The 26,843-nt window shown below is 39.1% G+C and overlaps 1 protein-coding gene and 4 long non-coding RNA genes across 11 annotated transcripts; 2 read left to right on the forward strand and 3 right to left on the reverse strand.

The window, feature by feature from the left end:
* Positions 1-3,691: 3,691 nt before the first annotated feature.
* LOC143115458 (uncharacterized) lies at positions 3,692-8,235 on the reverse strand. Of its 3 annotated transcripts, XM_076277518.1 has the most exons (15): positions 8,091-8,235; positions 7,363-7,392; positions 7,221-7,250; positions 7,071-7,100; positions 6,930-6,959; positions 6,788-6,817; positions 6,646-6,675; positions 6,504-6,533; positions 6,310-6,339; positions 6,172-6,201; positions 6,036-6,065; positions 5,699-5,925; positions 5,318-5,477; positions 3,860-3,973; positions 3,692-3,757 (listed from the first exon to the last, which is right to left on the reverse strand). In XM_076277518.1, the coding sequence occupies exons 2-14, from the start codon at positions 7,367-7,369 to the stop codon at positions 3,864-3,866; spliced, it is 774 nt and encodes a 257-aa protein (XP_076133633.1). In that variant the 5' UTR covers positions 7,370-7,392; positions 8,091-8,235; the 3' UTR covers positions 3,692-3,757; positions 3,860-3,863. The 3 variants fall into 3 exon arrangements, with proteins under 3 accessions (XP_076133633.1, XP_076133632.1, XP_076133634.1); XM_076277517.1 differs by having other exon boundaries at positions 3,692-3,973; XM_076277519.1 differs by lacking the exon at positions 6,646-6,675 and having other exon boundaries at positions 3,692-3,973.
* LOC143115459 (uncharacterized) lies at positions 3,921-20,985 on the forward strand. Of its 4 annotated transcripts, none has more exons than XR_012985101.1 (13): positions 3,921-4,009; positions 5,593-5,638; positions 5,825-5,927; positions 6,314-6,333; positions 6,650-6,669; positions 6,934-6,953; positions 7,225-7,244; positions 10,291-10,506; positions 10,991-11,163; positions 11,267-14,500; positions 14,814-14,875; positions 17,247-17,320; positions 18,461-20,985. It is a non-coding gene; the product is annotated as an uncharacterized LOC143115459 (long non-coding RNA). The 4 variants fall into 4 exon arrangements; XR_012985102.1 differs by lacking the exon at positions 3,921-4,009 and having other exon boundaries at positions 5,471-5,638; positions 11,267-11,399; positions 12,487-14,500; XR_012985103.1 differs by lacking the exon at positions 3,921-4,009 and having other exon boundaries at positions 5,471-5,638; positions 11,267-11,377; positions 12,487-14,500.
* Positions 9,626-17,238, reverse strand: LOC143115460 (uncharacterized). Of its 2 annotated transcripts, none has more exons than XR_012985104.1 (5): positions 16,152-17,238; positions 13,024-13,058; positions 10,303-10,498; positions 9,997-10,108; positions 9,626-9,909 (listed from the first exon to the last, which is right to left on the reverse strand). It is a non-coding gene; the product is annotated as an uncharacterized LOC143115460 (long non-coding RNA). The 2 variants fall into 2 exon arrangements; XR_012985105.1 differs by having other exon boundaries at positions 15,434-16,208.
* An 859-nt stretch (positions 20,986-21,844) lies between the features above and the next one.
* LOC143115461 (uncharacterized) lies at positions 21,845-22,422 on the reverse strand. Its single transcript, XR_012985106.1, has 3 exons — positions 22,381-22,422; positions 22,112-22,216; positions 21,845-21,893 (listed from the first exon to the last, which is right to left on the reverse strand). It is a non-coding gene; the product is annotated as an uncharacterized LOC143115461 (long non-coding RNA).
* LOC143115462 (uncharacterized) lies at positions 22,153-24,580 on the forward strand. Its single transcript, XR_012985107.1, has 2 exons — positions 22,153-22,241; positions 24,168-24,580. It is a non-coding gene; the product is annotated as an uncharacterized LOC143115462 (long non-coding RNA).
* Positions 24,581-26,843: the final 2,263 nt, after the last annotated feature.

Here is a 26,843-nt window from a genome sequence, read left to right on the forward strand (position 1 = left end):
CTGTGTGAGAAAAAGACAAAAAGGAAATGGGATTAGGCCTACAAATATATAAACATATTATTTAGGCATGTCATAAAACCATGCAATAGATAAATAGAGCACAAACAATAGTCTCAGTCATCAGTTTGTGTAACTCAGGGCCAGATATACGTACATTTGCGAACGTAGCGTTATTAGCGTCATGGACACACCGCAGATTGCGAACACTGTCAGACCCAGGCGCCTTTCTCCGCCCATAAACGCAATTTACGAAAATCCACAACTGAATGGCAGTGCCTACATACAAGCGCAGTTGAATGAAGTTAACTGATGACAACATTAAAAATAATCAAACGTTTAGCGATCATGAAATAATACCATACATGATAAGATGTAAACAAGCAGGGAGATAATGAAGATCAGTAGTTCTACTCAAACGACTTGTGCACGTAGGCTATGGAAGATTAGTCAAATCTAGCAAGTGAAGTTTAAGTGAATGACGTGAAAGTGAAAGTAAGACATTCGAAAGGCCAACTAAAGTTAAGGTTGCTTTTGGTAGTACAAATACTTTCACCACAAAAACTGGTGCTCTAAATAGCGATTCTGGTGGCTTTGAAAGGTTCTCTTATTGACGCATTGAACTGCAATTTGGATTAACACCTGCTTTTACAAGGCGGAAGTATTTAGGCGCAGAATAGAAGTGCGCTTTCAGGAGCAGTCTTTGTACATACCGCGGAATACATAATAGGCGCTCTTTACTCTTCCCCTCCCATCTTTTTACACTAAACTCCCACTTTCCCCTGGATCCTCCCATGATGCATGACATGACAAACACAATCTGCCACTTTCAGCTCCCGCGTCGGGCAGTTTGCCCTTTTACATCATTGCGGCCTGTTTGTACATACCTCACAATGATTTTACACGCACATTGCGAAACAAATACGCCTGAAGTGGGCGCAAAAGCGTTAGTACATCTGGCCCTCAGTGTTTCCCACAGAATTTGATTTAATTTGTGGCGGTAGCATGACTTGTACAACGTTGGGGGGGGGGGGGTTTGCAAACATTCAGTGTCAGAGTCAATAAAATGAGCCCTGCATGAGTAACGAAATCGACAAGCAGCTGTAAGTAAGCATGCTAAACTCGACATCCAAACAGTATTCTAACGTTGGCTTTTTGAGATACTTACTGCTTGATTGCATAACTTAACTTAGTTTAGTCTCCTCAATGTACTATGTTGTGATAAGACCTTAGCAGAGTTAACTTAATGCAGCAGTTTTGAACAAATTTGCGCAGCATTGTCACGATGCTAAGCGGATTTAATAGCAATTTAGCCCACCGTCTTCTATGCAATGCTTCTATGTGGTAAAAACAATCCTTCAACAATCAATGTTTTGTTGAATGCACATGCAGAGAAGGGGCAGCGGGCTCATTACGAGGCCGAGAAAATAATTCCGTTGAAATGCATGGATTCCAGTTGCTTCCAGTAGCAGTAGCAATGTGCGAGTCAAGACCTACAAAGTTGTGGCGAGTTTTGCAGGGAGGTTGGTAATGCTAGTTTACATTAGCTAGGTTACTGTAGCCTTCATACTGTAACGATTTGAAAGCGACACACACAGTTGTCCAAACAAAAGGTTTATTTGCTGAGAACGAGAGCCGGGACACAGACCAAGACACAGAACACAATTCACACAGGGCAGGTCAAGAAGACACACACACTACACCAACAGGGGAGGTCCAGCCCCCCACACGAAAAGGAACACACACGAGGGATAACTAAAAGGGAAACATGTTACGATAAAGACACCAACTTTACACTTATAACTTAGGATAATAAGGACATAAACCCCCCGATTGTTCGCTCTCGTGTCCCAGCATGCTTTTTACCGGAGCACAGTCTTTTTGCGCCGACGCTACAATACTGTATGAGTCATATCAATCATTAACCTAGGAATACTTCTTCGTGCATTTAATGAACATTTTGTGTAATAATTAACAGCAAGTTAATAAACTGAATATATGGTGGTCCAATAGCAGACCATGCACCAGTCCATGCATCAGCCCGACTGAGCAGTCAGGTATGAAGCACTGCACCATGTTGCTAACGTTAACTGCTTTCACACACACACACGATATAAAATGCACGATGATAAATATAAAATTCAATACCAAAACACTATTATTTACACGTAAATAAATAATTGCTATTAACGGCACAACCACTATATAAAAATCACTGTTTGGAGGAAAAGGTTTGCGTGCTGTCGTCGGTTGGAAGTTGTTCAAATGGCAATTTGCGCCGGTTGTGCCTTGCTATACTATTCAGTGAGGTGCGGTGGTTTATGGGATAAGTACCCACATAACAATTTTTGGTTCGCTAAAGTTCCGGGAAGGTTCGCTGAAGGTTCGCTCACGGTAGCGCAGGAAAGTTTTCTGAACGTTCGCCGAACCTTCCCTGAAAGTTCCGCGAACCGTCAGTGCAGGTTTGCAGTTCCTTCAGCGAACCTTCCCGGAACCTTTAGCGAACCAAATATTGGGCACTACTAGGCTACTACTACTAGTAGTAGTAATAATAATAATAATAGGCCATGATAATAATAATAATACTTAACTTCCAGATGTAACATTGGCGACTTATTCTTGCCACCTTATAAGACAGGCTATGTTCACAACACTAGATTTATAATGGTCAATGAGCAGACAGCATGTAAAACATGAAATGTTTTATTAAGTATTCGCTGGGGAATTGCAGACGAGAATGACGCACAATTTATTCAGGCGACACTTGGTTTCAATCCGAGAGAATCCGGGAGTCCTTATTCTGCCTTTGGATGATGGGTCTTTCAATGCAGCTCCTGCGAACTAGAGAAGACATGACACTAAATCTACGTGTTTTTTTCAAATGCACATCTTTGGGTTACCTGTTTTCCTTGGATCAAAAAGCACACTGGATTACTGGACGAGAGATTTGCAGGTATGTTAATTGTCCAATGCTTTTGAAAACATGTCCCACACCAAAAGGCTACATCGTTATGCAGGCATGTTGTTTTAACAACGTGTGAGTGAAACATAGTGCATTTTCCAAGGCATGGTTTTGGCCTAGTATTTGATTCAATGTTTACAATGTAACGTTACGTGTGCAGTAGCAGTACCTGAGCTGATACCCAGATAGCAAAAGGACGTTGAATCAACATTGAATCACCGTCAGCTGTTCAACATAATCACGTCGAATAAACGTTGATGTCTAACGTCGAATCAACGAAAATTTGCACATACCGTTCTGCGTCGAATCAACGTTGAGAACGTGACAAGAGATGACGGTGTATCGACCCCAGTTCAACCTTTATTCAACTATTTTTATTATTAGGCTTATTATTATTATTTTGGTCTAGATTCTAGAACATCCTGTTTTATCTACAACAGGATAGCAGACTAGCACTCTTACCATACACCATGACTATCCTCTCTCTACCGCCTTCTGACAGGATCATTTTGCTACATAACGTTTGTAGGAGACAAATGCACGTCCTGTATGCTATAAGGATAATAACCTACATCTAAATGGACTTTAAATTAATGCCATATCGACCATTACACCATGCTAAACGCAATTAGGATGGATTACCCAACATGTGTTTTATCAGGCCTACTACAACAGGGTAAGGTTGTTACAACTGATTGGTGATGTTTAGCTTGTTGGCTAATGATAACACAGTTGTGAGGATCAAATAATATTTATTTATTGTTTTCCTTTCTTCAATCTCGTCGTCAATCTTGTTGTCTGTAATACAGAAACAGATACAGAGCCCAATGAATACACCGCATCACATAAAACAAATCGACAAAATTGTCCAGCTGATTAATGACTCAATAGCCTACTTACGCGTCTATTTCCTGGGGACACCTCCTTCCCTCTCGGGAGCGTATTTTAGCCACTTTTTGACCGTCTCCCCGAAAACCAATACTGTGCTTCCGGGAAGCTGTTTCTGGAGTGCCGCTGAAACCGAGCAAAGCAAAGGACATCAAACATCAGGTAAATATCTATACTTCATTGTACGTAGCCATACATAGGCTACAAAAACATTGTATAACATTATACGAAAGTTAAGTGAAAGTTAAGTATGGACGCACGCATGTAGTATAATTCAAAATGCATTGCTTTATGCAGTGTTGGAAAGGTTGCTTTTAAAATGTATTTCACTACAGATTACAGAATACATGCCACCACTTTTTTGGCTACTGCATGCTAGCCCAGTCCCTTAGCCACTACACTACCACCCCCACCCCCCTTCTGTTATGTATAGAAAGTGTCTAGAATGTGCTCAGGAAGTTGCCATTGTGTTGACATGCTTTGCCATAACTGTCTTCAATAATGAATTAGTTCATTCATATCAAATTACATCTAGGGCCTATGCTTTTAGCCATACACTTGGTTCACCTACAGTACAGGCCAAATGTTTGGACACACCTTCTCATTCAATGTGTTTCCTTTATTTTCATGACTATTTACATTGTAGATTCATCAAAACTATTAATGAACACATGTCTTATATTCTAGTTTCTTCAAAGTAGCCACCCTTTGCTCTGATTACTGCTTTGCACACTCTTGGCATTCTCTTGATGAGCTTCAAGAGGTAGTCACCTGAAATGGTTTTCCAACAGTCTTGAAGGAGTTCCCAGAGATGCTTAGCACTTATTGGCCCTTTTGCCGTCACTCTGCGGTCCAGCTCACCCCAAACCATCTCGGGTTCAGGTCCGGTGACTGACCTTCATTTGTTAAAGTAATGATGGTTACTCGTTTCTCTTTACTTAGCTGATTGGTTCTTGCCATAATATGAATTCTAACAGTTGTCCAATAGTGCTGTCGGCTGTGTATCAACCTGACTTCTGCACAACACAACTGATGGTCCCAACCCCATTAATAAGGGAAAAAAATCCACTAATTAACCCTGACAAGGCATACATGTGAAGTGAAAACCATTTCAGGTGACTACCTCATGAAGCCCATTGAGAGAACACCAAGGGTTTGCAGCGCTATCAAAAAAGCAAAGGGTGGCTACTTTGAGGAATCTAAAATACAGACATGTTTTCAGTTATTTCACACTTTTTTGTTAAGTACATAATTCCATATGTGTTCATTCATAGTTTTGATGCTTTCAGTGAGAATCTACAATGTAAATACTCATGAAAATAAAGAAAATGCATTGAATGAGAAGGTGTGTCCAAACTTTTGGCCTGTACTGTATAACACATAATTGTGCAAACAAAGTATTGTGAAAATATACAGTTTAGAGTATTCAATCACTTGTTCCTTAATGGCACAGCCAACTTTTCAACTTACCAAACATGACATCATGTAGAACGGTATCTTTAAAGGCTCTTTTCTGGCCTTTGCCAGCCCAATTGAATTGGCTGGCCAGGCTGTTGGTCATAGCCTGGCACAGCATTCTCCTTGTGACATTCTCAGCCATGTGGCCGCCCACGAGGGCAAAGAAAGACACCTAACAACACAAAACGGTACACAAAAATAGGGATTAGTTGATCAGCTTGTTTCACAATCAATCTGTTATCAATCATGGCTTTCTATGTTTTTTCCCTTCAATTATACAATCCAAGGATAGCAGAAGATATTGCCTGCTGAAAAATAGAGAGCCAAGACGAGGTGGGTTTATAGTCATTCCCTCTAACTAACTCTTACTGCCCTTACAGTTGTAAGCCGTACCATTTTTTTTTTTTCAGAAGGGTCCCGCAGGATTGTCTCTGCCAGGTCAAACCCTTCCGTGTCACTCAGGGGAAACTTTATAGAACATGGTCCTTCTGACTCTCTGTTCCCCATCTCTCTTCTCAGAGCCCTGACCTCCTGTGATAGCTTTGCTATCTCGCCCCTCATGTCTTTGTTCTCATGTAGGACCTGGGCCAGCATCCCCAGGACCTTTGTAATGCCTATATCTGTAAGTACAGTCAGACTTTGCATAAATTAAAATGTTCTTATTTGACTCTAGTGTTATGTTACTTTCACACTGATCACATATAGTTGCTTACTTTTCTCCTTGACTTACCCCTCAATATCTGGCCTGGTTGAGGTGTGTCTAAAACATTGAAATTTCAGTTAACAAGTTGGGTTAAAGATTGGGTTAAAGTTATAAACCCATATCACAGTAATACAATCTGTGCTCATTTCTTTTCCTGACTTACCTAGCATCATGTTGTGTGCACGAGGAGTGTCTAAAACATTGAAATGCCATGTCAGTTAATAAGTTAAAACAATGGGGCTTGTTTAAAGTTATAAACCCATATCACAGTTTATAATCTGTGTTTTTTCCCCTGACTTACCCAGCACTGTGTGGCTTGGATGAGGTGAGTCTAAAACATTGAAATGTCTGGTCAGTCAACAGGTTATACCAGAAGGATTGGGTTAAAGTTACAAACCCAGGGTATATGTAGGAATCATAGAGATGAATTTACTACCTTTTACTACCTTTTTTGTCACAGTTTATAATCTGATTTTATTTTTCTCCATGCCTTACCTAGCGTCATGTAGTTTGCACGGGGAGGGTCTAAAACATTGAAATGCCATGTCAGTTAGTAAGTTAAAACAATGGGGCTTGTTTAAAGTTATAAACCCACGTCACAGTTTATAATCTGTGTTCATTTTTCTCCCTGATTTACCCAGCACCGTGCGGCTTGGACGAGGTAAGTCTAAAACATTAAAATGTCATGTCAGTCAACAGGTTACACCAGTGGGATTGGGTTAAAGTTATAAACCCATATCACAGTTTATAATCTGTGCTCATTTTTCACCCTGACTTACCTAACATCATGTTGGTTGCACGAGGAGTGTCTAAAACATTGAAATGCCATGTCAGTTAATAAGTTAAAACAATGGGGCTTGTTTAAAGTTATAAACCCACATCACCGTTTATAATCTGTGTTCATTTTTCTCCCTGACTTACCCAGCACCGTGTGGCTTGGACGAGGTAAGTCTAAAACATTAAAATGTCATGTCAGTCAACAGGTTACACCAGTGGGATTGGGTTAAAGTCATAAACCCATATCACAGTTTATAATCTGTGCTCATTTTCACCCTGACTTACCTAACATCATGTTGGTTGCACGAGGAGTGTCTAAAACATTGAAATGCCATGTCCGTTAATAAGTTAAAACAATGGGGATTGTTTAAAGTTATAAACCCACATCACAGTTTATAATCTGTTTTTTTTTCTTTTTTTTTTTTTCTGACTTACCCAGCACTGTGTGACTTGGATGAGGTGAGTCTAAAACATTGAAATGTCTTGTCAGTCAACAGGTTATACCAGAAGGATTGGGTTAAAGTTACAAACCCATATCACAGTTTATAATCTGTGCACATTTTTCACCCTGACTTACCTAGCATTGTGTTGGTTGCACGAGGAGTGTCTAAAACATTGAAATGCCATGTCAGTTAATAAGTTACACCAGTGGGATTGGGTTAAAGTCATTATACATAATATATATATCTATATATACACTATATTGGCAAAAGTATTGAGTCACCTGCCTTGACTCCCACATGAACTTAAGTGATATCCCATTCTTTATCCATAGGGTTTAATATGATGTCGGTCCACCGTTTGCAGCTTTAACAGCTTCAACTTTTCTGGGAAGGCTTTCCACAAGATTTAGGAGTGTGTTTAAGGGAATTTTTGACAATTCTTCCAGAAGTGCATTTGTGAGGTCACACACTGATGTTGGGCGAAGAGACTGGCTCTCAGTCTTCCTGTTCCAACATCAGTGTGCACCAATGCACAAAGTAAGGTCCATAGACATGGATGACAGAGTTTGGTGTGGATGAACTTGACTGGCCTGCACAGAGTCCTGAGCCAGTCATCTCATCCAACATCAGTGTGTGACCTCACAAATGCGCTTCTGGAAGAGCGGTCACAAATTCCCATAAACACACTCCTAAACCTTGTGGAAAGCCTTCCCAGAAGAGTTAAAGCGGTTATAGCTGCAAAGGGTGGACCGACGTCATATTAAACCCTACGGATTAAGAATGGAATGTCACTTAAGTGCATGTGGGAGACAAGGCAGGTGACCCAATACTTTTGGCAATATAGTGTATGTAGGACTCTTACCATCCTCTTCCCAGTTCAGCACATCTGCCGCTGCCCTGTAGCTGTTGCGAACATCTGTAAACAAGTAGTTAACCCTTAGAACCCTAAGCTGTTTTTAGGGCATTTTCACTACCTTTATTCATAAGGATTTATTCTGGTCATTGTAAGTGCCACACACATATATTATATATTGTTTTTTTCAGGAGAGTTTAGGCTATTCAGATCTGCCATCATTTCATGTATTAATACTAGCATTGATTTTATTTTGATTTTTAAAGAATTAAAATATAAAAAGTGTATTATAAAAATTCTTATATTTCGACATGTATCTGCCCACAGCAAGCTCACAGCTCTACATGCATTTCATGTGTGTGTAGGGCAGACTGTCCTGAATCGGGCAATATAATTGCCATGTTGGAGGGATACTCTGGGGCTGAGCAATTTACAGAAATATTTGCTGTGTGATTTACGGAAATAAATGCCATTTTTTATTTAGTGATGAAAAATGACCTTTCTGCGCTCCATATCTGTGACACGAACTGATCTGACCTGACTTGACCCGAGGTTGCGTGTTAGCCTGCGTGCCTGTGTGTATGCAGTCATAATAATTCTCAACTCTTTACTGCATTGCCATGAACAAAGTAAAGGCAAAAAAGGTGTTTATTTGTTGAAATTGGGATGCAATGTGAGCCTTGAATTGGATGCCATGCAGGAATTTGCTAGGATCTCAAAACCGGAATATGAACATGCTTTGCCATAGAGAAACACATGATAGCATTGGATTATAAACATGCTTTGCCACAAGAACAGACAAAAACGTGGGGTAAGTCCAGCTATATTTTTGCTGTCACTTCGTCTGTTTTATAACCCAGAAGGATGTACTTGGTATCAAATGATAGCTCTGAGTCTCCTCTTTCATCTGACATGCGTGGCATATCTATGCGATCACGGGTCCGCGAGTAATTCAAACGAGAGTAATGAGTGTGCAGCGTTGGTTTGTGTACATGACGTTATTATTTTGCAGTCACTTAGTCTGGTTTTATAAGCCAGAAGGATCGATAAACATGGTACCAATGGATAGCCCTGTGCCCCCTCTTTCATCTGATATGCTTGCCATATCGATGCGATCACGGGTTCGCAAGTAATTCAAACTAGAGTAATGTGTGTGCAGGTGAATGCAGAGAAGTATAGACTGTAAATATGATGCAATTTGATTTAATTTCATGATTTTTTTTAATTTTCATACTTGATCGTACAGACAAGTGTGTAGTCTCGTTGGAAAGCCCCACTTCTGCTCTGTCGTGCAATAAAGGTTTCATCTCGCTGCGATGAACCGTTCCGGAGCAATGTAACAGAGAAGAAAGGGTGTGTTTTTTGACGCACTTTGCGTCAATCGGGTTCTAAGGGTTAATGGATCATTCCGTGTTAAATCAGACAAAATCCAAGAAAACGGATGCTGCACTCTGTCAGATTTCGTTCAAAGTTTGTCTACCTAATATTTAGGTCCAAAAACCAAGACCTGTAAAGTATTTTTTTTATTATGAAATTCCAATGTTTTCCAAAAATGTTCACCCTTGATTTTTGTATAATTTTCACTCTCAGAAATGCCTAATCTTGGAGGCTATGTTTGGGCATTAATATCGTGAAAATTATTATTCCTCGCCTGCCCAAACTTTGTAGGGCAGAAGACAGACATGTTCCCGTTATGATTGGACCGTTAAAAGATTGTACTGCATGGCCATTAGTTTTAATGTAGTTACCAGGAGATATAATTTGCGGCCGCTTCTCAAATGCTTCTCGATCCTCCTCATACAGGTTTGGACTGTATTTGCGATTAGGCCTGTTAAAGACAGACATGTTTAACATCATTGCTCCAAATTATGTCATCACTGAGTCTGGAAAAACATTACCTGCCATTATAACTTACTTCAGTTTTCTTTTTTTCGGATACACAGTTTCCGTTTCTGTATCTATATCAGATGTTGCACAGTCCGGGTCGGTTGTTTTTTTCAGGCATTGCCGAGCCTTCTCATAGGTGTCTGAAACACAATTGTAGAGACACAACATGCAAATAAGACATTCTGCTTGTGCAAAATTCACAATTGAATTGAAAATGACAGTTCTTGAATTTGAATTGAGGTCAAAAACAGGATGAAGAATTACAATTTGAATATTAATTATAGGAAGTACAATTGGTAAGCCACAGGTCTCTGTTTTTCAGATATTTACTCACCACAAATGGCAAGGCAACGGACATCCTGAAAGATCTGCCAGTCTAAGGCGGGCAGTGTGCGCTGTCTTGCCGCCTTGGTCGCATCACGAGGGGGCCAGGCACATTTGCCCAAACCCTCCCAGGAATGTGGGACAATTGCTGTCCCTTTGTCCGCAAACTCCACAACCTTCCAATGATGCTCCATGGTCAGTCAGTACTGTTAAGGTAGGGTTTTTTTTTTTTATTATTTTAGACTGTGGATAGCATGCAGGTCAAAGTCAGTCAAGTCAAGTCAAGTCAGAACAGATTAGCAGTGAATTGCAAACAGTATGGATAGTGAAATTAGATTATTTCTCAACATTTTTTTTTTATTTATATATATATATATATCTTGGAAGTATGGAACCTATATACACTGGGCCTGGCTAGTCTTCGAAGGCTTGCCGGGCTCGAGGCAAATGTTGAGGCAGAAGGCAACAGATTGCTGCACTCAAACATGCCCCCTCCCCAGAGTTACCTTCAAACACAAAAAACTAAAATAAAAAAGCAAAGAAACAAACAGTACTCTGATGGAAGGACAGGGTCCAGCTGAGGCACTCTAACTACCCAGAATTCTACCTCTGCAGTTTTACTAATCTGTTTGCATTCACCTATCTGTGTTTGTTTGTTTTTTGTTTGTTTATTTTTTTTATTTTTATTTTTTTTATAGGGGGTACATCTCTAAATAGAACAGTGGACAAGAGGAATTGCTATGAGAGCATCTCCATCCTCATAAAGGGCACACTTTCTGGCAATCTGTGATATCTCACAAACTCTGTAGTTGCTCTGCAGGTTTGATACCTTGTAGCATCCAAGGTATGAGGATTGACAGGGATAATCGAAGTAAGTGCCCAATGTACTGAATTTATTATATACGATAAAGATTATATTGTTTTCTCTAATTATGTTTTTTACAATAACTATGTCACTGTTGATCTGTACACAGTTGTCCCCCAGGTCTGTGGAAATGGTGACCTCCTGCATTGAAGCCTTTCTGAATTGCTCTGCTGTTCTGAAATTTGGAAGCAATGGACCACTGTGATGTCTTTTATGCAGGGTAACTGAGTCAGTGGGAAAAGGTGTGACTGACACTGGAACCTCTGACAGTCTTTTTACTACTTGCTGTAGTGGCTGATTTGGTTTGCGCACCATTTTTTTTAATTTGCCTAAGCAATTTTCAAAAGGAAAGGCTGAGATGTTGTCGAGACACCCAAACTGTCTATATTCATTGGTTAGATGGACAACCTGGTGAACTGAAAAGACTAGTTCTTGTCTACCATACAACTCTTCAAAATGTTTCACAAAGCCTAGAAGGACCTCTTGTGCAAATTGAAGTCTCTCCTCTGGCAAACATGGGGTCAGCAACAAAAACATGCCAACGGAGAATAGCATAAAGTTATCATAAACGCCATCTGGCATACAATTTCGGAGCACCACAGGACCCGTATAAATCATGAATTGCCTTAATTCTGTCGCCTTCCAGCGGTCTAGGTCAGATAACTCCCGTGGTTTGCGTGAAAATTCGGAGGGGGTGTGGGGTCTTAAGTATACTAACTTTTTAGAAATGTCTGCAACTTTCCTGTGAGGTAGTCTTGTGGCTAGATTTTTTCCCCTCAACCAAAATTGAAGCAGCTTTTTCATGACTCCCAGGCAACAGAGATGCATATAGTCTAGTGGAAAGGCAGAGACCATATTTACTATGCCAGTCAAAGGGCCAAGTCGCTGCTGCAAGTGGTGCTCCTCGTCAGCCATTTCCCTGAAATCTGTATCCGTTCTGAGCTTGGCATGACTGTCAGGGTATGTCATCTTGTTGTGCCATTCGCCGCTCTGAGCGCACTTGTCGCACCCCGAATAGCCATTGTGTGCTTTAATGTTTTTGACAAATGCCCTGGCTGGGGCATCGCACACAAAGGCTGACACCACTACATGTAACACTTGCCCTTTGTGCTCAATACCAGACCTTAAAACCTGCGTTAAGTCTTGCACCAAATCACCAAGGTACTCAAATACGCTTCCCGGCTTGCTCATTCCTGAGAACAATCCTACCACGAATGGGTTTTTGGTGTAGTCACAGTCAATTAGACACAGTATGGGCCAAATTTGGGTTTTTGTACTTCTAAAAAGTGGGAGGCCATCAATGTTTAACTGTAATTTTATCTTTTGCAGGGCACTTGATACTGTTAGGCTCTCTAATTTTTTTTTTATGGAGTTTGCCAGGCCAAAATGAAAGTATTCTCCATTACAAATTTTCTTAGTGGCTACCTGGGTCTGAGTCCCTAGTAATGTCCTCCCATCTTGTGGGAGGTTCCCATGAAACACTCGCAGGATGGACAGAAGGGCACACAGTGCAACGTGAGACACTGCAAATCGTACTGCCCAGTCTTTAAGTTGATGGATGAGCATGCAGTCAGAGTCTGTGTCATCGGAGTCAGTCGAGTCTGTACTGTCATTATCAGCACAATGATCGGATGTGTCAGAGACTGTTGGGCTAGCAGGACAAGTCATGGACACCTGATCTAACCCTTCCCAATCTGGTCCAACAGAATCATTCCCAGCATGGTCAGGTTCCATGTAAACATGGTCAGGTTCCATGTGATTTTGGGAACTGACAGTTTGTTCATACTGTCGAACAATGTCCTGCTCTATGTGTTCTGTCAGTTGTGCAATTTTGCGTCTCTTGGACCAAAGAGACGACATGCCTACCACTATTGATGTCAGGCAGTTGACCTCCAAAGTGTCTGTAATGGGAGAGAAAAGCCAGTTAAAAAATGCCATTGACTGAGAGAATGTTATACGATGAATGTAGGCCTCATGCCGAAATGTTGTCATAAATAAAAACATTATTTTGGAGCCAGAGTCTATGGCACATCTCTTCCCTCTAATTATGGATATGTATTATAACAGTTTGCTGTAATGGCAGTGGCCCTTGAAAAAAAATATGTTTTGATATGCAGCGCTGCACTATGAAACCCATTATTTTCAATGGTTTGTCTTTGTTGTGTATAACGTGAACCCCCTACAATAACCATGCAATCAATTTAGCAGTACCCAATGTATTATGTAAGGGAAGCATAGGACAGGAGGGTCTCATGTTATGTTAGATCAATTTTGGTCATGGTACAGACTAGAATGTATTAGGCGTACTTTTCTTCTTTTTTTTTCGCCTAATACATAATTTACTTATGTAATTAATTCAGTATATTTCAATAGGAAATTTACTTCCGAAATCTTCAGCTTTGAGTTTGGAAAGTCCATCATACATATTTTTTGTCATGTGGGGGCATAGACAAACAAAGTGCATTAACAATCGGAGGTCCGGGTTAAGTTTAAGTTTTAACTTTTTCATGTAACTAAAAACATCTTTGCAAAAGTGCCACATATGGTTATATTGTAGAAGACCTCTACAATAATGATATGAGAGTAAAGTGGATTTAATGTAATACGTTTTTACTATAATTATATAACCAAGACTTTTGAAGTTTGAACCTTGAAAACAAAGGTGTTGGTTACATAAAAGTAAGAAGAACATTCAAAAATGTTATGTCGTTTTGCTACAAATTGGAAAAAAGTCAGAAGAGCCACTTCTTTCAAATGCAAATTTAGTTGAATGGGCCTGCTGCAGGCTAGAGGACTGAAAATCCTTGGATTTTCTTTTATTGTATTTACGAAACAATACATCTTTTTTTTTAATGTATATATATATATATTTGAAAACTAGAAGTTTCTAATGGTGTCACTTATGTGTTTCTAAGACAAAAACTCGCAGAGATTGAGATGTGTGTTTGGAACAGTTTTTCAAAAATCCAGGGGGGGATTTAAACTCCAGGGGTTAAACTTGGTTTGGTGCCCTGTGTGGCATGGAGTTTTGTAATGTAAAACCAGCACTTGCTTCATTGCACTAACGACAACTGATTTAGCTTTCTCTGATTGGGTGTAGTATATTAGATGATTTGTAATTGGTCAATTTTTGTGCATACGTCACATCTGGAATTCGCATTCTTCAGATTTGCCGCCACACACTCATTCCCACGGTAATTTTACAGAGGTAGGCTCATAGACATAATAGCAATGTGTTATGTCTATGGGTAGGCTGCCATGTGGCGTTTTTCAAGACCAAGTTCACAGAAAATATATATATTATTTGACTACACTCGACGAATTATGTTCACCGATTGTGCAGGTAAGAGTACAGCGTTAAGTTTTTAAATGTATTTTTGTTTTTAGAAATCGGCATTGTTGGTTAAACTTAATGTCACCATAGCTTGCATATGGCTAACGTTAGATATTGTTAGCCGGTTGGGTAATCCTTGATTGAACTGGTAATGTTAGCATGAATGTGCTTAGAGACCACATTCAGTATTAGCTAATATTTATTTGTGCCGTGGTTAGCTAGCTAGCTTACTAAATATTAAGAGTTTGATCATTTTGGTTGATACGTTTTTCATTTTAAGGTTTATGGCCTAAGGCTAAAGTTAATCATCTGTGTTTATCAGGTTGATGCAGCTAAAGACCATGACTAACTTAACGGAAGCTGATTGACTTGGATATACCTGAGGTAAGTACTTCTATTTACTGGTTAACGTTAGTTAAGACATTAACATCGATAGATTGTTGACATGTCCATGGGGCTGATTCCGATAGCCAGTTGGCCCCCTGATAGCCGTTTGAATTTACATTAACGTTAATGTATAAGCAGTAACAATCGGAAGGCAGCAGCTGCTTGAATGTGGTTGGCCGCCACTTTGTTTTGTTTCAACCCATTTCTGATAATTCTGGGTAGTGCTAGCAGCTAGAAGCTAGTCTTCGTGGTGATGAAGTTTATGGGATTCCGCTGTTACTTGCAACAGATTGCGACTGTTGACTTTTGTGATTCTAGACGCGCTGTGGTTACGATGAAGGTTAAAAAGAACAACCGTTTTTCATGACATTTATCTACATGTCATGTTCTATTGGATACCGTTGGGTAAAGTCGATGTCAACAATAATTTAACATTCATTAACCAATACAGAGTGCTCGCGCAGGAAAGGACGGTCCACTTGAACTGCTAACGTTAACGTCAGCTGCTAGCTAGCGCCAAGTTTGCTAGCCTCGGTTATCGCCACCGTCACTCACCTTTCAGGTCTTCAAGACGAATCAAATCTAATTAAACTAATCCTACTACCTACTCTAAGCTTATCCACAATATATATTTAACTAAACTAAACTATTCTAACAGATAAGCAAATATTATAAAAACTATACAAACGAACAAAACGAACAAACACGTAAAAGGTGAATAAAAGATAAATATCTAAAAATGTAAGTTATCTATCTAACTATCTATGTATCTATCTATCGAAACTATAAACTAAACTATACTATATCTGAAAAAAATATTATTTAAATGTCAAACTATCTATCAAATCTATCTCTCTATCTCTCGCTGTCTTGTCTCTCTGTAAACCGCCAACATCTGCACAGATTGACGGTCGTCAGGGACGGCTGGTTGACAAGCACGCGACGGTTCGTGCATTACATGTCAGCAACATATGTCATGAATCCTATAACATATTATAACACTGATTGGTCCGCATGGATATACAATCAACTAGAAAAAGTCAGAATGTGAGATTGTTGAAACTCATTAATTGTATGAAACGATTAGCCATTGCTACCCTGGAAATTCAGAGTTCTCGCGAGAGCATAATTTGAATTGTCTCTGCAAGACACTCTGGCATCGAGTAATGATACCAGTTGCTCTTTCCCCGTTGCAGCATTAGCTCTAAGCTGCTATAATTAGCTCACAGCAGCCTTTAAATAATGGCATACATGAACTTGCATGAGTACTTACACGTTGTATGGAATCTCTGGGTCCAAACTGGCATCTTTCAGTCTGTCGTCATTCTTGTAGGTATGTAGGTGTACTTGAAATTTCCTGGTTGGTTTGTTTTGTAACTCATAAATTCAGTCATTAAATGAGTTTTGCAAAGAGAGATAGATAGAAAGACAGTGTGAGAGACGAGTGAGGTATGCTGTTATGATGGACTGTTTTGTGTGTCAGTGCATTGGGTCCTCAACTCTTAGAGGTTTCAGAGGTGGCGTAGTCATTTGCGTGTGTGTATGTGTTTGGCTGAGTCTTGCAATAAGCTGTCTAACTATGGCATAATATGTATGCTATCTGAAGGCTACTTGGCAGAATACTTGGCACCATGTCAGGCGTGCCCTATTCCCCTCCCCACAACTCTGTTGAACTCCTCTTCAGTGAAGAATGTAGCTGTCAGCTGTCAAATGATAATGTATCTGTGTTTGGTATCATTTTGAATGTTTCACTGTGAGAAGTAAGAGGGTCTAAGTTGGAGAATTGTATATTAAGTGTATATGGTTTTTCTGTGGTCTGGGAGAAAATGGTTTGTGTTCTGATGAAAAACACTCCCACCACCTTTGTTGTTGATAAGAGATACCCTGTGGAGGCCCATGCTCTTTTCGTATGTATAGTGTCTATATGTTAATTTCTGATGTGGAATTTTACAAGAAGAACCCTCTGTTCTGAGTGGATAGGCAAGAGGTTACACTGGGAGACTCTGTTTCTGAGAGCTCCAAGGTGAGAGTAGCTTAAGATATGCTATAGAGGTCTCTGCTTATCAAGACTTCCACGAGCGTGTAGGAGATTTCTGAATTTCAGAGCTCCAAGGTGAGAGTAGCTGAATCTAGATGTGAAGGAGCTAAGGGGGGGTTTAGGACACGCTTGCACGTCGTGCCTAATGACGTAACAGTGTAAACTGTGGGCTTACTGCTTAATGCTATGACCTGTGGATTCTTAGCGTTTGCCCTTTTTTTCTAATCAATAATACAGTCTATGAATGACTATAATAATCTGGTTTAGTGCTGTAGTAGTATTATTCTAACAAATAATTTTGTCTGTCTTTTTTCTCTCTCGCTCTCTCAGCCTGTACCTTCTTCAGAAGCCCACCACACTTATCCTGTATGATGACATGGTTCAGCTGTTGCTCAGATCTTCAGGTGAGTCACATACCTTTCTGACTTTCTATCTTTTAGCCTAATTTGCCTTAAATGATCAGCTCTGGAGTCATTGGAATGGTTATTTGACTTATTTCGGGTTGAACACACTGGGCGAGTTGACCAATCACAGTCTTTTGTATAAAGTTAAAGCAAACACATAGCCTTAATTCTCAAAATAGGTTTCTTTGTGAATGTTGATTAACTACTGACATATTCTGCTCCACATTTTCATAGTCTAATTCTGTAGGCCTATAGAGTTAATTTAAATGATTGTCTTTGAAATATTGCTTGAAATAATGGTGGCACAGGGCTATGTTTGTACTACTGACTCCCATCACATTTTCATGGCCTAGCCTTATATAGATAGGTTATTGTTCAGCTTTTTTTACTACTCTTTGTATACTGAAAAAAACAACAACATGTCATTGTCAAAAAGTTACTTTTGAGAGTGCGGATTAAATACTGGACATGTATGAAATATTGCCGTTTTTACTTAGTCTCCCTCACATTTGCATCTCTACTCTTACTAGTAGTAACCAAACCCATTCGATTTACTTAATGTTGTACAAGAACAGAATTTTCTGTTATTTCATTCATATGCATGCCAGGAGAGGTGCGACGTTGGTCTTGAATTTCATATACAGTGGTCTTAAAAAAGTCTTAAAGTCTTACATTTCAGATTCAAAATCCTGGGGGTACCCTGTGATATATATTTGTGATTTGCTATTAAAAAATTCCTCGAATACAAGTCAACTCCTATTTCCACTAGTAGGAACATTTTAATGTTTAGCGATTTCAGACACCCCTATTGTGTACCGTACCATTTTTAACCACTGTGGCGCTAGAAGCAACGAACGACTTCAGCAAGTGTCAATGCCAGGTCGGTGGCACTGACAAACAGAAAGTCTCCAGGCTCGCGATCATGCTCATGAAAAGGCAGACTGACCGGTTTGAGGAATGTTATAAAATATACATGCTAAAGCTGTAGGGGAAGCTCTGTAGAGAAACCTGCAAGTGTAAAACAAGCGTAAACGAAAAGCGAAACTGGCGAAGAAATTGCCAAACCTGCATAGTTTCCATTGAATTGTAAATGGTAAAACACAAGGTTACTGATTGTATGTTTCTCTTTTCACTGAAAAGCCCAAGGACTTAGAACATGAAGCCAACGAAGCAGACGAGGACTCAGCCCAGAGACACCAAATGGAAAAGCCCATTGCAGTAATCAACTACTGGAGATGAATGCATGATTACATTTTTTTTTTCTAAATCATGTTTTGACATTAGACTTCTACTGGCTTGAGTAGGTGGGGAAACATATAGTCTAATAGCCGTTTCAAGTCTGGCACCAAATCACCAAGGTACTCATGACTGTCAGGTAGGGGTGTAACGATATTTTAACACTATTTTAAGAAATCTTCAGTGATGACCTAGCCTGGCTCTGCCCTCCTACGTACTTCCGCTCAATTTGCATTTCCCTTCAGTACGAGGTCTGGGTTTGAGGTGTATTTGCGGGTTTTCTCCGGCAGAAAATCTGCAGGTCCAATCAACGAACAGAGGGAGTAGCTGAGAATGATGACGTTGAGGTCGTGCGCTAGTTTGAGCCAGACATACGTCACGACCAAACGTTAGCGATTGGTTAGGCAGATCCAAAGTGGCTCTGGGCAGATCCAATAGTTTTAAACTTCAACAGAGTACTCGTCTTCAAGGAAGTTAACGCTTGGCAATGGAAAAAGTCCAGACTCTCTGTACATTACGAAATGTACGAGAGTCTGGTAGGACCAGGCTAGTGATGACCTGTATTACAGTAAAGATAGCCTTTTGTAGACAGTCACAGAATACAAAACAATTCAGGAGATGAGGGGAGAGATTGCAAAGTTATCACAGGAGGTCAGGGCTCTGAGAAGAGAGATGGGGAACAGAGAGTCAGAAGGACCATGTGCTATAAAGTTTCCCCTGAGTGACACGGAAGGGTTTGACCTGGCAGAGACAATACTGCGGGACCCTTCTGAAAAAAAAAAAAATGGTACGGCTTACAACTGTAAGGGCAGTAAGAGTTAGAGGGAATGACTATAAACCCACCTCTACATTTTTTTTCTTGTAAATTTAGACTTCTACTGTGGCTTGAGTAGGAGGGGAAACGTATAGTCTAATAGACTGTCAGGTAGGGGTGTGACGATATTTTAACACCATATTAAGAAATCTTCAGTGATGACATGTATTACAGTAAAAATAGCCTTTTATAGACAGTCACAGAATATTAATAACACAGTGTTATTTGGATAAGATCCAAACATATGTAGTACTGAAATATGTATCTATTCATGCTAAAGTGAAGGTATTCTGTGTATTAAGGTAAGCATTAAGACCAGGCACCATTTAAGCCCATTTGCAACTTTGAAGTCAATTGTTTGGTTTTTTTGTTGTTGTTTTTTTTTAAGAGGGGCCTGTCGAATGCTATTCATTATTTTGTCCAATTATACAATTTCTTAATTATGTCAATTTTTATCATTCACATTTCAGTCAATCACATTTGTCAATATTAAATGAAGCTCGCTTACGTGCAGTCTCAAGGAGGCTCAGATAAAGTCGCTTCAAAACTTTCAAAACTGTTTTTGAACCCCTCAGATACCCATCTTTTAAACTATTTTCAGCCACTGGCTTAGTAAGTATGTTCATATTATGTAAAGTGGGAGATTATTGATTTTTTTCCCTGTATAACCAGGTAGTTCTTTGTAATTTTTTACTATTTATATGGAAAGATGAGTTTTGCTAGTTAGAGTAGTGAGCTTATCATTAGTCAATACATGTAGCCCTACTGATAGATACACTGCTTAAGGATTAAACATGTTGAGTATACACATTAAATGTTTTCTGATTGATTTTACATAAATCTTCAAATTAAAACACAAATAAGGTTTTGGATGGGTGAAACATTTTCAAAAAATGCCTTTTTTCCAGCTAGCGTAAGCTAACTTTGAATAAGAATTCCTTGTTAATTCAGGAAGTTTGGCAAAAGAGGAATAACTATGATGGCAAATTTTAAAAGCATATTGAGGTTACAGGCACTTCTGTATACATTTGTTTCATTTAGTGAGAGCATATTTAACTTTATATCCCTGGTAGTCAGTGTGTTCCAATTAAGCCCATTTCATGTGTTTCAATAGGAATAATGAAATTTTGAGGTTTGATAGCTTTTTATTGCAGTCCTGTGTTTAGTCTTCGGCCTACTTAGTCATGTTTGTGGTGGTCCATTATTACAAGCCAAACATCAAATGCAAGTTCAAAAAAAATGAATTGTGTATAACATGTTACTGAATAATATGTGTTTACTACCTGAAGAAAAATACATTTTTATATTTGTGTAAATAAATATGGTTGTGGGCTTATTTGGAACACATATGGGCTTAAATGGTGAACTTAAATATGTGAACTTTTGGTGGGCTTAATGGGTACACTTACCTTACTACAATAAATAAAACTTTATTGTGATGTTCTTAAAAGGTGAATATTCTCTTGTAGCCTTTCACTGAGGTTTGTTTCTAGTCAGAAGTTGCAGTGTCTTCAAAAGGATGGACACTCATACTCTTTGGCCTTGAAGAATTTGTGTTATTTATGCTGAGATTTGTTAAGAGTATATGCAATAAAATGTTATTAAGAAACTGTCACTGAGTCCATTTTCTTGCCTCAAACACTACAAGTTAGTTTATTTTGCAATGCATGGTGCTCTTTCTCCATCCACAACCTGTCAACCCTTAAGTCGTGTGCCATTCCCCCCCTCCCCTCTATCTTGGCCTAGTTTTTCTCGTATATGTCTCATTCTCTCAATGCATTTATGAATAGTGTAATGGTTGTAATGGCAAGTCCATTCTAAAGTATGTAACCATCCCCATCATTTCAATTATATCTTGATTCAGTCAGCTACAGATGTAGGCTGTTCAAGTAGGTAGGCTATACTAGCAAGTTGACATTCCTGACAGTAAAGCAGACATTCAGTAATTTGATCATTCAATGTGTGAATTTGAGGTTGTGCTGTCGTTTTGTTGCAATATTGCCTCTTTATTCATTCATTCAACCTTTAATTATTCTCGGATGTGCATTGAGGGTAGCCCTCATTTTCAGTGAAGCCGAGATAAACAATAGATCTGGGAAAAACTATACACAGGTGATGTGCGTGCGTTAAGTACACTTTAGGTCCACTAATCCAGTTGCCAGAATCCGTTGTCGTCGCTTGTGCAGACTTGAACCAAAGATTGTTTATAAATCGTCTGCTTGAACGCTGTTTCGCTATCATCCACGTGTTGAAGTTACAACTATAATTCAACACAATTTCAATGTCTTTTTAACAACGTTGAATGACGTTGATAAAACAATGTTGATTCAACGAAATGCTTTCGACGCTCTACGACGGTTGCGAAATCAACCATTCATATCGTTGATTCACCGTTGAATTCCAGTCGTCTGACGGAAACCGACCAATCTGACCAGCAATCAACGTTGATTCAACTCTCCTTTGCTATCTGGGTATGGTCTCTAGAATCCAGTGACACGTCTGGCCTCCACTCCATGTGTTGGTCTGAAAGACACAAAAAAGCCAGTTGTCAAACAATTCGTGATATGCATAGACACAGTAGTATAACTAACTTTTTCAGAAAATGTAATTTAACAGCGAATGGCAATAGCCCATATTATATTTTGAGCCTGTAAAACCTGCATGATCTGAAACGTACCGTATGATCTGAAACTGACTACATGCTATGGCTAGTAAATGCATAATGCTCAAGATAGTCGTACCGTTTTCTTTACCAAAGCAGGCCTCTGTTGTGTGGTCACAAGTGGGATTAGACATGGGTGACAGCTGACCAAAGTGCTAATTTTCATGTCCTTTCCAATAGCATCCTTGGGAGGACAACGAAAATCAAATGTGAGTATTGAATCACAAGTGCACACTGAAAAGACACACGTTTTTGTATTTGGATAAAAGGACACCATTTTTATAGACTGATATTGATTCATTTTCCTTTGATTTGTTTAAAAGCAGTAATAGTGCGTACACAACTTACATTAGAGGTTGAAAGTGCACATCGCAGGGATCCATGTAAAGGTCTTGAACACTGAAACAAATAAATTATAGTTTTAATTTTCCACACAGGAATTGCCAGATATTTATAAGTACGTTCTCAATTAATTTGACCCATCATGAGTTGTCAATACTTATCAGCATTTCCCTGGAGCTTCATTCATCTTTGCAGAGTTGTTTTCTCCAATTCACCTTACCACCTGTCCACCTATCTGTACCACTGATCTGCAGTTATTGCTCTATAGATATACATATATAGCACTAGGTCACTACTATTAGTAGTATCTAGTTTGGTTCTTGGTTTGTGTAGAAATTAATATTAAGTGACACATAGTGCTACACGTAGCAGAGGTTTGGAAATACAGGACGGTTGATTATAGGTGACGTTCCTGTGTTTACGTTACGATTGCGGTCTTCGCGTCAAACTATTTCATTAACGTTATGGGGGAAATTGTTGGCTTACATGATTCGGTCATTTAATAAGCGGTGCTACTAGATTGTTTAACTACTTAATATAATAAGGAAATGGATGGTAAATAATGTTAGCTACCGAGCTAACTGTTCAGACATTAGCTAGCTAGCATAGCTCCCATAGGATTAGTGGTAACGTTAACTAGCTCTCTCTGCGCTAATGTAACGTAACGTAACGTAACGTAACTTACCGGTGATGGTGACCGTGGTCTCTAGCGGTGATTTTATATTATCACTGGGATAAATATTTAAAAATAGCAGATCGACAAAAACTTTTTGTGGAAGCAGACCGTCGTCAGCAGAGAAGTCAACTTCAGTAAGTGGCAGTTTAGTGAAGTAACGTTATTGTCGCGAGCTTCTAGAATTTAGAATGATTTTCTAAATCAGAGTGCGGGAAACGTAGTGTTCGATCTGTTTTGGTGGGTGCCTCGGCGGGCCTGTTGGCCTACTGTGTGATTGTTAAGGTAATCAGAATTTTATTTAGGCCTACTTAGGTACAAAAGGAATTTGATTTTGGTATGTGTTAACTCTATGTACAGTCAACAAATAGACATGCACTAGTATACACTAGGGCTATCAATCGATTAAACAAATAATGTAATTAATGATATACTCTTGTAGATTTTTATTCACGTAATTACTAGGCTGTTGCCTTTTCTATCCAGTAGGTGGCAGTCCAGGATAAGAAATAGAGCAGTTCAAGAAAATATTTAACTAAACAGTAGGAAAACGAGACAAAGAAAAGTAATGTTATTGGAATGGAAATAAATGTAACCACCTTCAACACACTTTTGAAGACATTTAGTTTCTGTAATTAATAAATTGAAATGAACATGATATTTTGACAGCACTAGTATACACAAACAAAGAGTAATATAGATCGGCTACATACTGTAGGCTACAATAGAGACAACAATTATAATAATAATAATATTAATAAATAATAATGTAGGCACATATCAACATAATATACAAAAATGCAAACAAGAAATAGGATTGGGATGTAAAGTACACATGGATAACAATTAACCGGCAATGAGTTCTTGCTATTATTTTTTACTATTATTATTATGCACATGTGCCAGCTCAACTTAAATGAATACAGTGTTAGTTAACATTAGAAATTAAAATGAAATGTTTGTCAATAAGTCAACAACAGTAAGAATGAGTAGCCTCGGAAATAGAAGAGAAAAAATAAAGTGGTGTTTGGCCCATATCTGTGAAACAAATTGAGTGGAAGTGAGTGTGTGTAGGGTGGGGTAACCAGTTAAATGTGTGTATGATCTGTTTTCTTCACAGGTCTTCATGAGGAGGAAGGTCCTGTGGGCTAAGTTCTGTCAAGGACTCCTGGAAGATGTGTGGATGGGATCCCATACCATGTTTACCTAGAAGATCAGCCGCAGCATTAAAACAATTAGGTAAACCATTTATAGGTAACATTAGTCAGCTTAGATACAGTTGTAATGGAACGCACACACCACAGATCTGGTGTCAATATGGTTTTAAAATGCACTGAATGTATTGTATAGTTTAATTGTGTTTGCGCGTGTATGTATACTAATTGTGTGTGTGCATATGTATGTATGTGTGTGTATGTATATGTATATATATATGTGTGTGTGTGTGTGTGTGTGTGTTTAATTGAAGTTTTGTTAACCATGTTAAGACAGTTCTAAATAGAAAATACAAATAAAGTCGTTTTATAAACCTAACACTTGTCAGTGTCTCTTTATTGTTGTTTTCATAGTAGAATGTTATCGTGTTGTTAGCATATGTTTGTGTAGGAGTGCCATCTAAACTAGGCCAACATGGTTTTTAAGCATTGTGTTGGCATGCGTTTGTGTTGGACTGCCATCTAAATTGGATTAACAGGGGTGTTAGTATGTGTTGGTGTAGGACTGCCATCTAAACTGGACCAACATGGTTGTTAAGTTAAGTTAGACTGTAGATTCCTACTAGAAATTTGTTCTCTGCATTTTATCCATCCGGGGGCACACACACTCAGAGCAACAAGCTCACTAGAAGCACACAGATAAGTAGACATCATCAGCTAGTTTGTATTACATATATAGCTTTTCTCTTCCCTCCCCACAATCGATTTTGCTTATTCAGAGTCTTATAATTAAGACATTCCATTACCTATGCATCCTCAAGAGAACCTTAAGAGAACCTTTAGGGAACGTTCCCTAAAGGTTCTTTAAAAGTTCAGAATATTTACCTTTAGGGAACGTTCCCTAAAGGTTCTTTAAAAGTTAAAAATATTTACCTTTAGGGAACGGTCCCTAAAGGTTCTTTAAAGGTTCAAACTATTTTACCTTTAGGGAACGTTCCCTAAAGGTTATGTGTTTGCTGGGTAGTTCCTTCACTCAGAAATGAAAATATGTACACAGTCTTGTACCTTTGACTTTTTTTGGATTTTCTCGTTTTTTCATTCAAAAGTATATGTTGTATGCTTATGAGTTACGCCATAGCTGGTTAGCCTAAGACATGCTCTAAAACTCTTTAGATACAAATTTTTCCAAAACGTCAATGGTAGACATTAATGGGAAACTTACTTCCGGCACCTAATCTGTGATTTACTTGTAGAGGTAACTATCAATGTTAGCTATCGTTATCACTAACGTTATGTTTACGATGGTGGTTCTTCGGTTAGCTAAGTTAGTAAGTTAGCTTCAGTTACCTGAAAATGTGGTCCAACGTCACGCTTTATTTTTAATATCCACTGCCGACGGATGTCTATGTCTCTCGGGAAACGATAAAAAGATAATTCTTTGTTCCGTCGATGGTAAGAATTACAGCCCGGTACACAGCAGTAAGTACCATAAGACATCATTCCGCATTTATCCATTCACCTTCATTCACAACAACAATGTTCCGAACTTTCTACCACCTCGGCCTCGTTTTCGCGCTGAAAATGTTCGAAATGGCGCTCACGTGACAGCTTGATGAATTATAAGAGTTTAAAATGCTATGAGCATTTCATCAATGGATGGGTCTCTGTAAAGACTTCGGCGATAGGCGACTGCTTATTAGCTTCTAGCCTTAAAGAAAAGGTTGGCTGGTTGACAAGAGCAGACTAAATGCATGTAGTACTCTTAACAGCTATGGTGGAGGTTTCCATCTGACAACCAATATCTTAAGGGTGCCCTGCCACACAAAACCGTTTTTTTTTAAAAAATATGTTAGGTCCATATGTGTTTGTGCTATGTCGTGAATGTGAAAATTAACAGCTACCTCCTCTGTCAGCTCTAGCCAGTGAAAAGAAAGAAGTGGAGAAGTTAGGCCAATTGCAAAAGCTCTTCAGTTTGATGTGGAATGATTGAGCTCTATTCATGACTTCACCCAGTTGAGACCGTGCCCACAAAATTCATTTAGCTCTGTGACAGTTTTCGTAGGTCTATGCAAGGATGGCTGAATGTCAAGAAAGATTTAGGGTCTGGCCAAGAACAATGTAATACATACAGTTGGTTAAGACGTTCGGAAAGGTTACCGCCCCCCATGAGGGGGAAAGCATGCTAACATCACACAATGGAAGTCAATGGGCGAACTCGCTAGCAGTTAGACTTTATACATTAGTTTTACATTCAGGTGGAGTTCTGCTTGTTTCTGAACGCAATGATTTGAAGAAATTGTGTTTACTTAACTGTCCAGTGTATGCCCAATGTTGACGACAATTTTCTCTAGAAGCTATATTCGATAGTAGCGTCATTAGGTTGCTAACTAGCTATCTTTATATCGTCAGTGTAACATAACCAACTGGTACACATTACTTGTTAAAACTATTCCGACGCAATCGGATAACACTACGACCAATGTGTACTTTCCTCCAACGTTGCAGCGCTGTCTTCTTCAGTTTAGCTGGTTCCCCGGAATGTTGGGGTAAAAGTAACTTGCTCCTTGCCAGAGTGTCTCGTAGAGACAATTTCATTGTCCAAGTTATTTTTTGTAACAAGGTTGCTGTGACTGGAGCAGTAG

The sequence above is a fragment of the Alosa pseudoharengus genome, unplaced genomic scaffold, assembly GCF_046254945.1.
Source record: "Alosa pseudoharengus isolate Yale_2024_CS ecotype anadromous, Long Island Sound unplaced genomic scaffold, YU_APseudo_1.1 YU_APseudo_1.1_scf_9, whole genome shotgun sequence".
NCBI classification, from domain to species: domain Eukaryota; kingdom Metazoa; phylum Chordata; class Actinopteri; order Clupeiformes; family Clupeidae; genus Alosa; species Alosa pseudoharengus.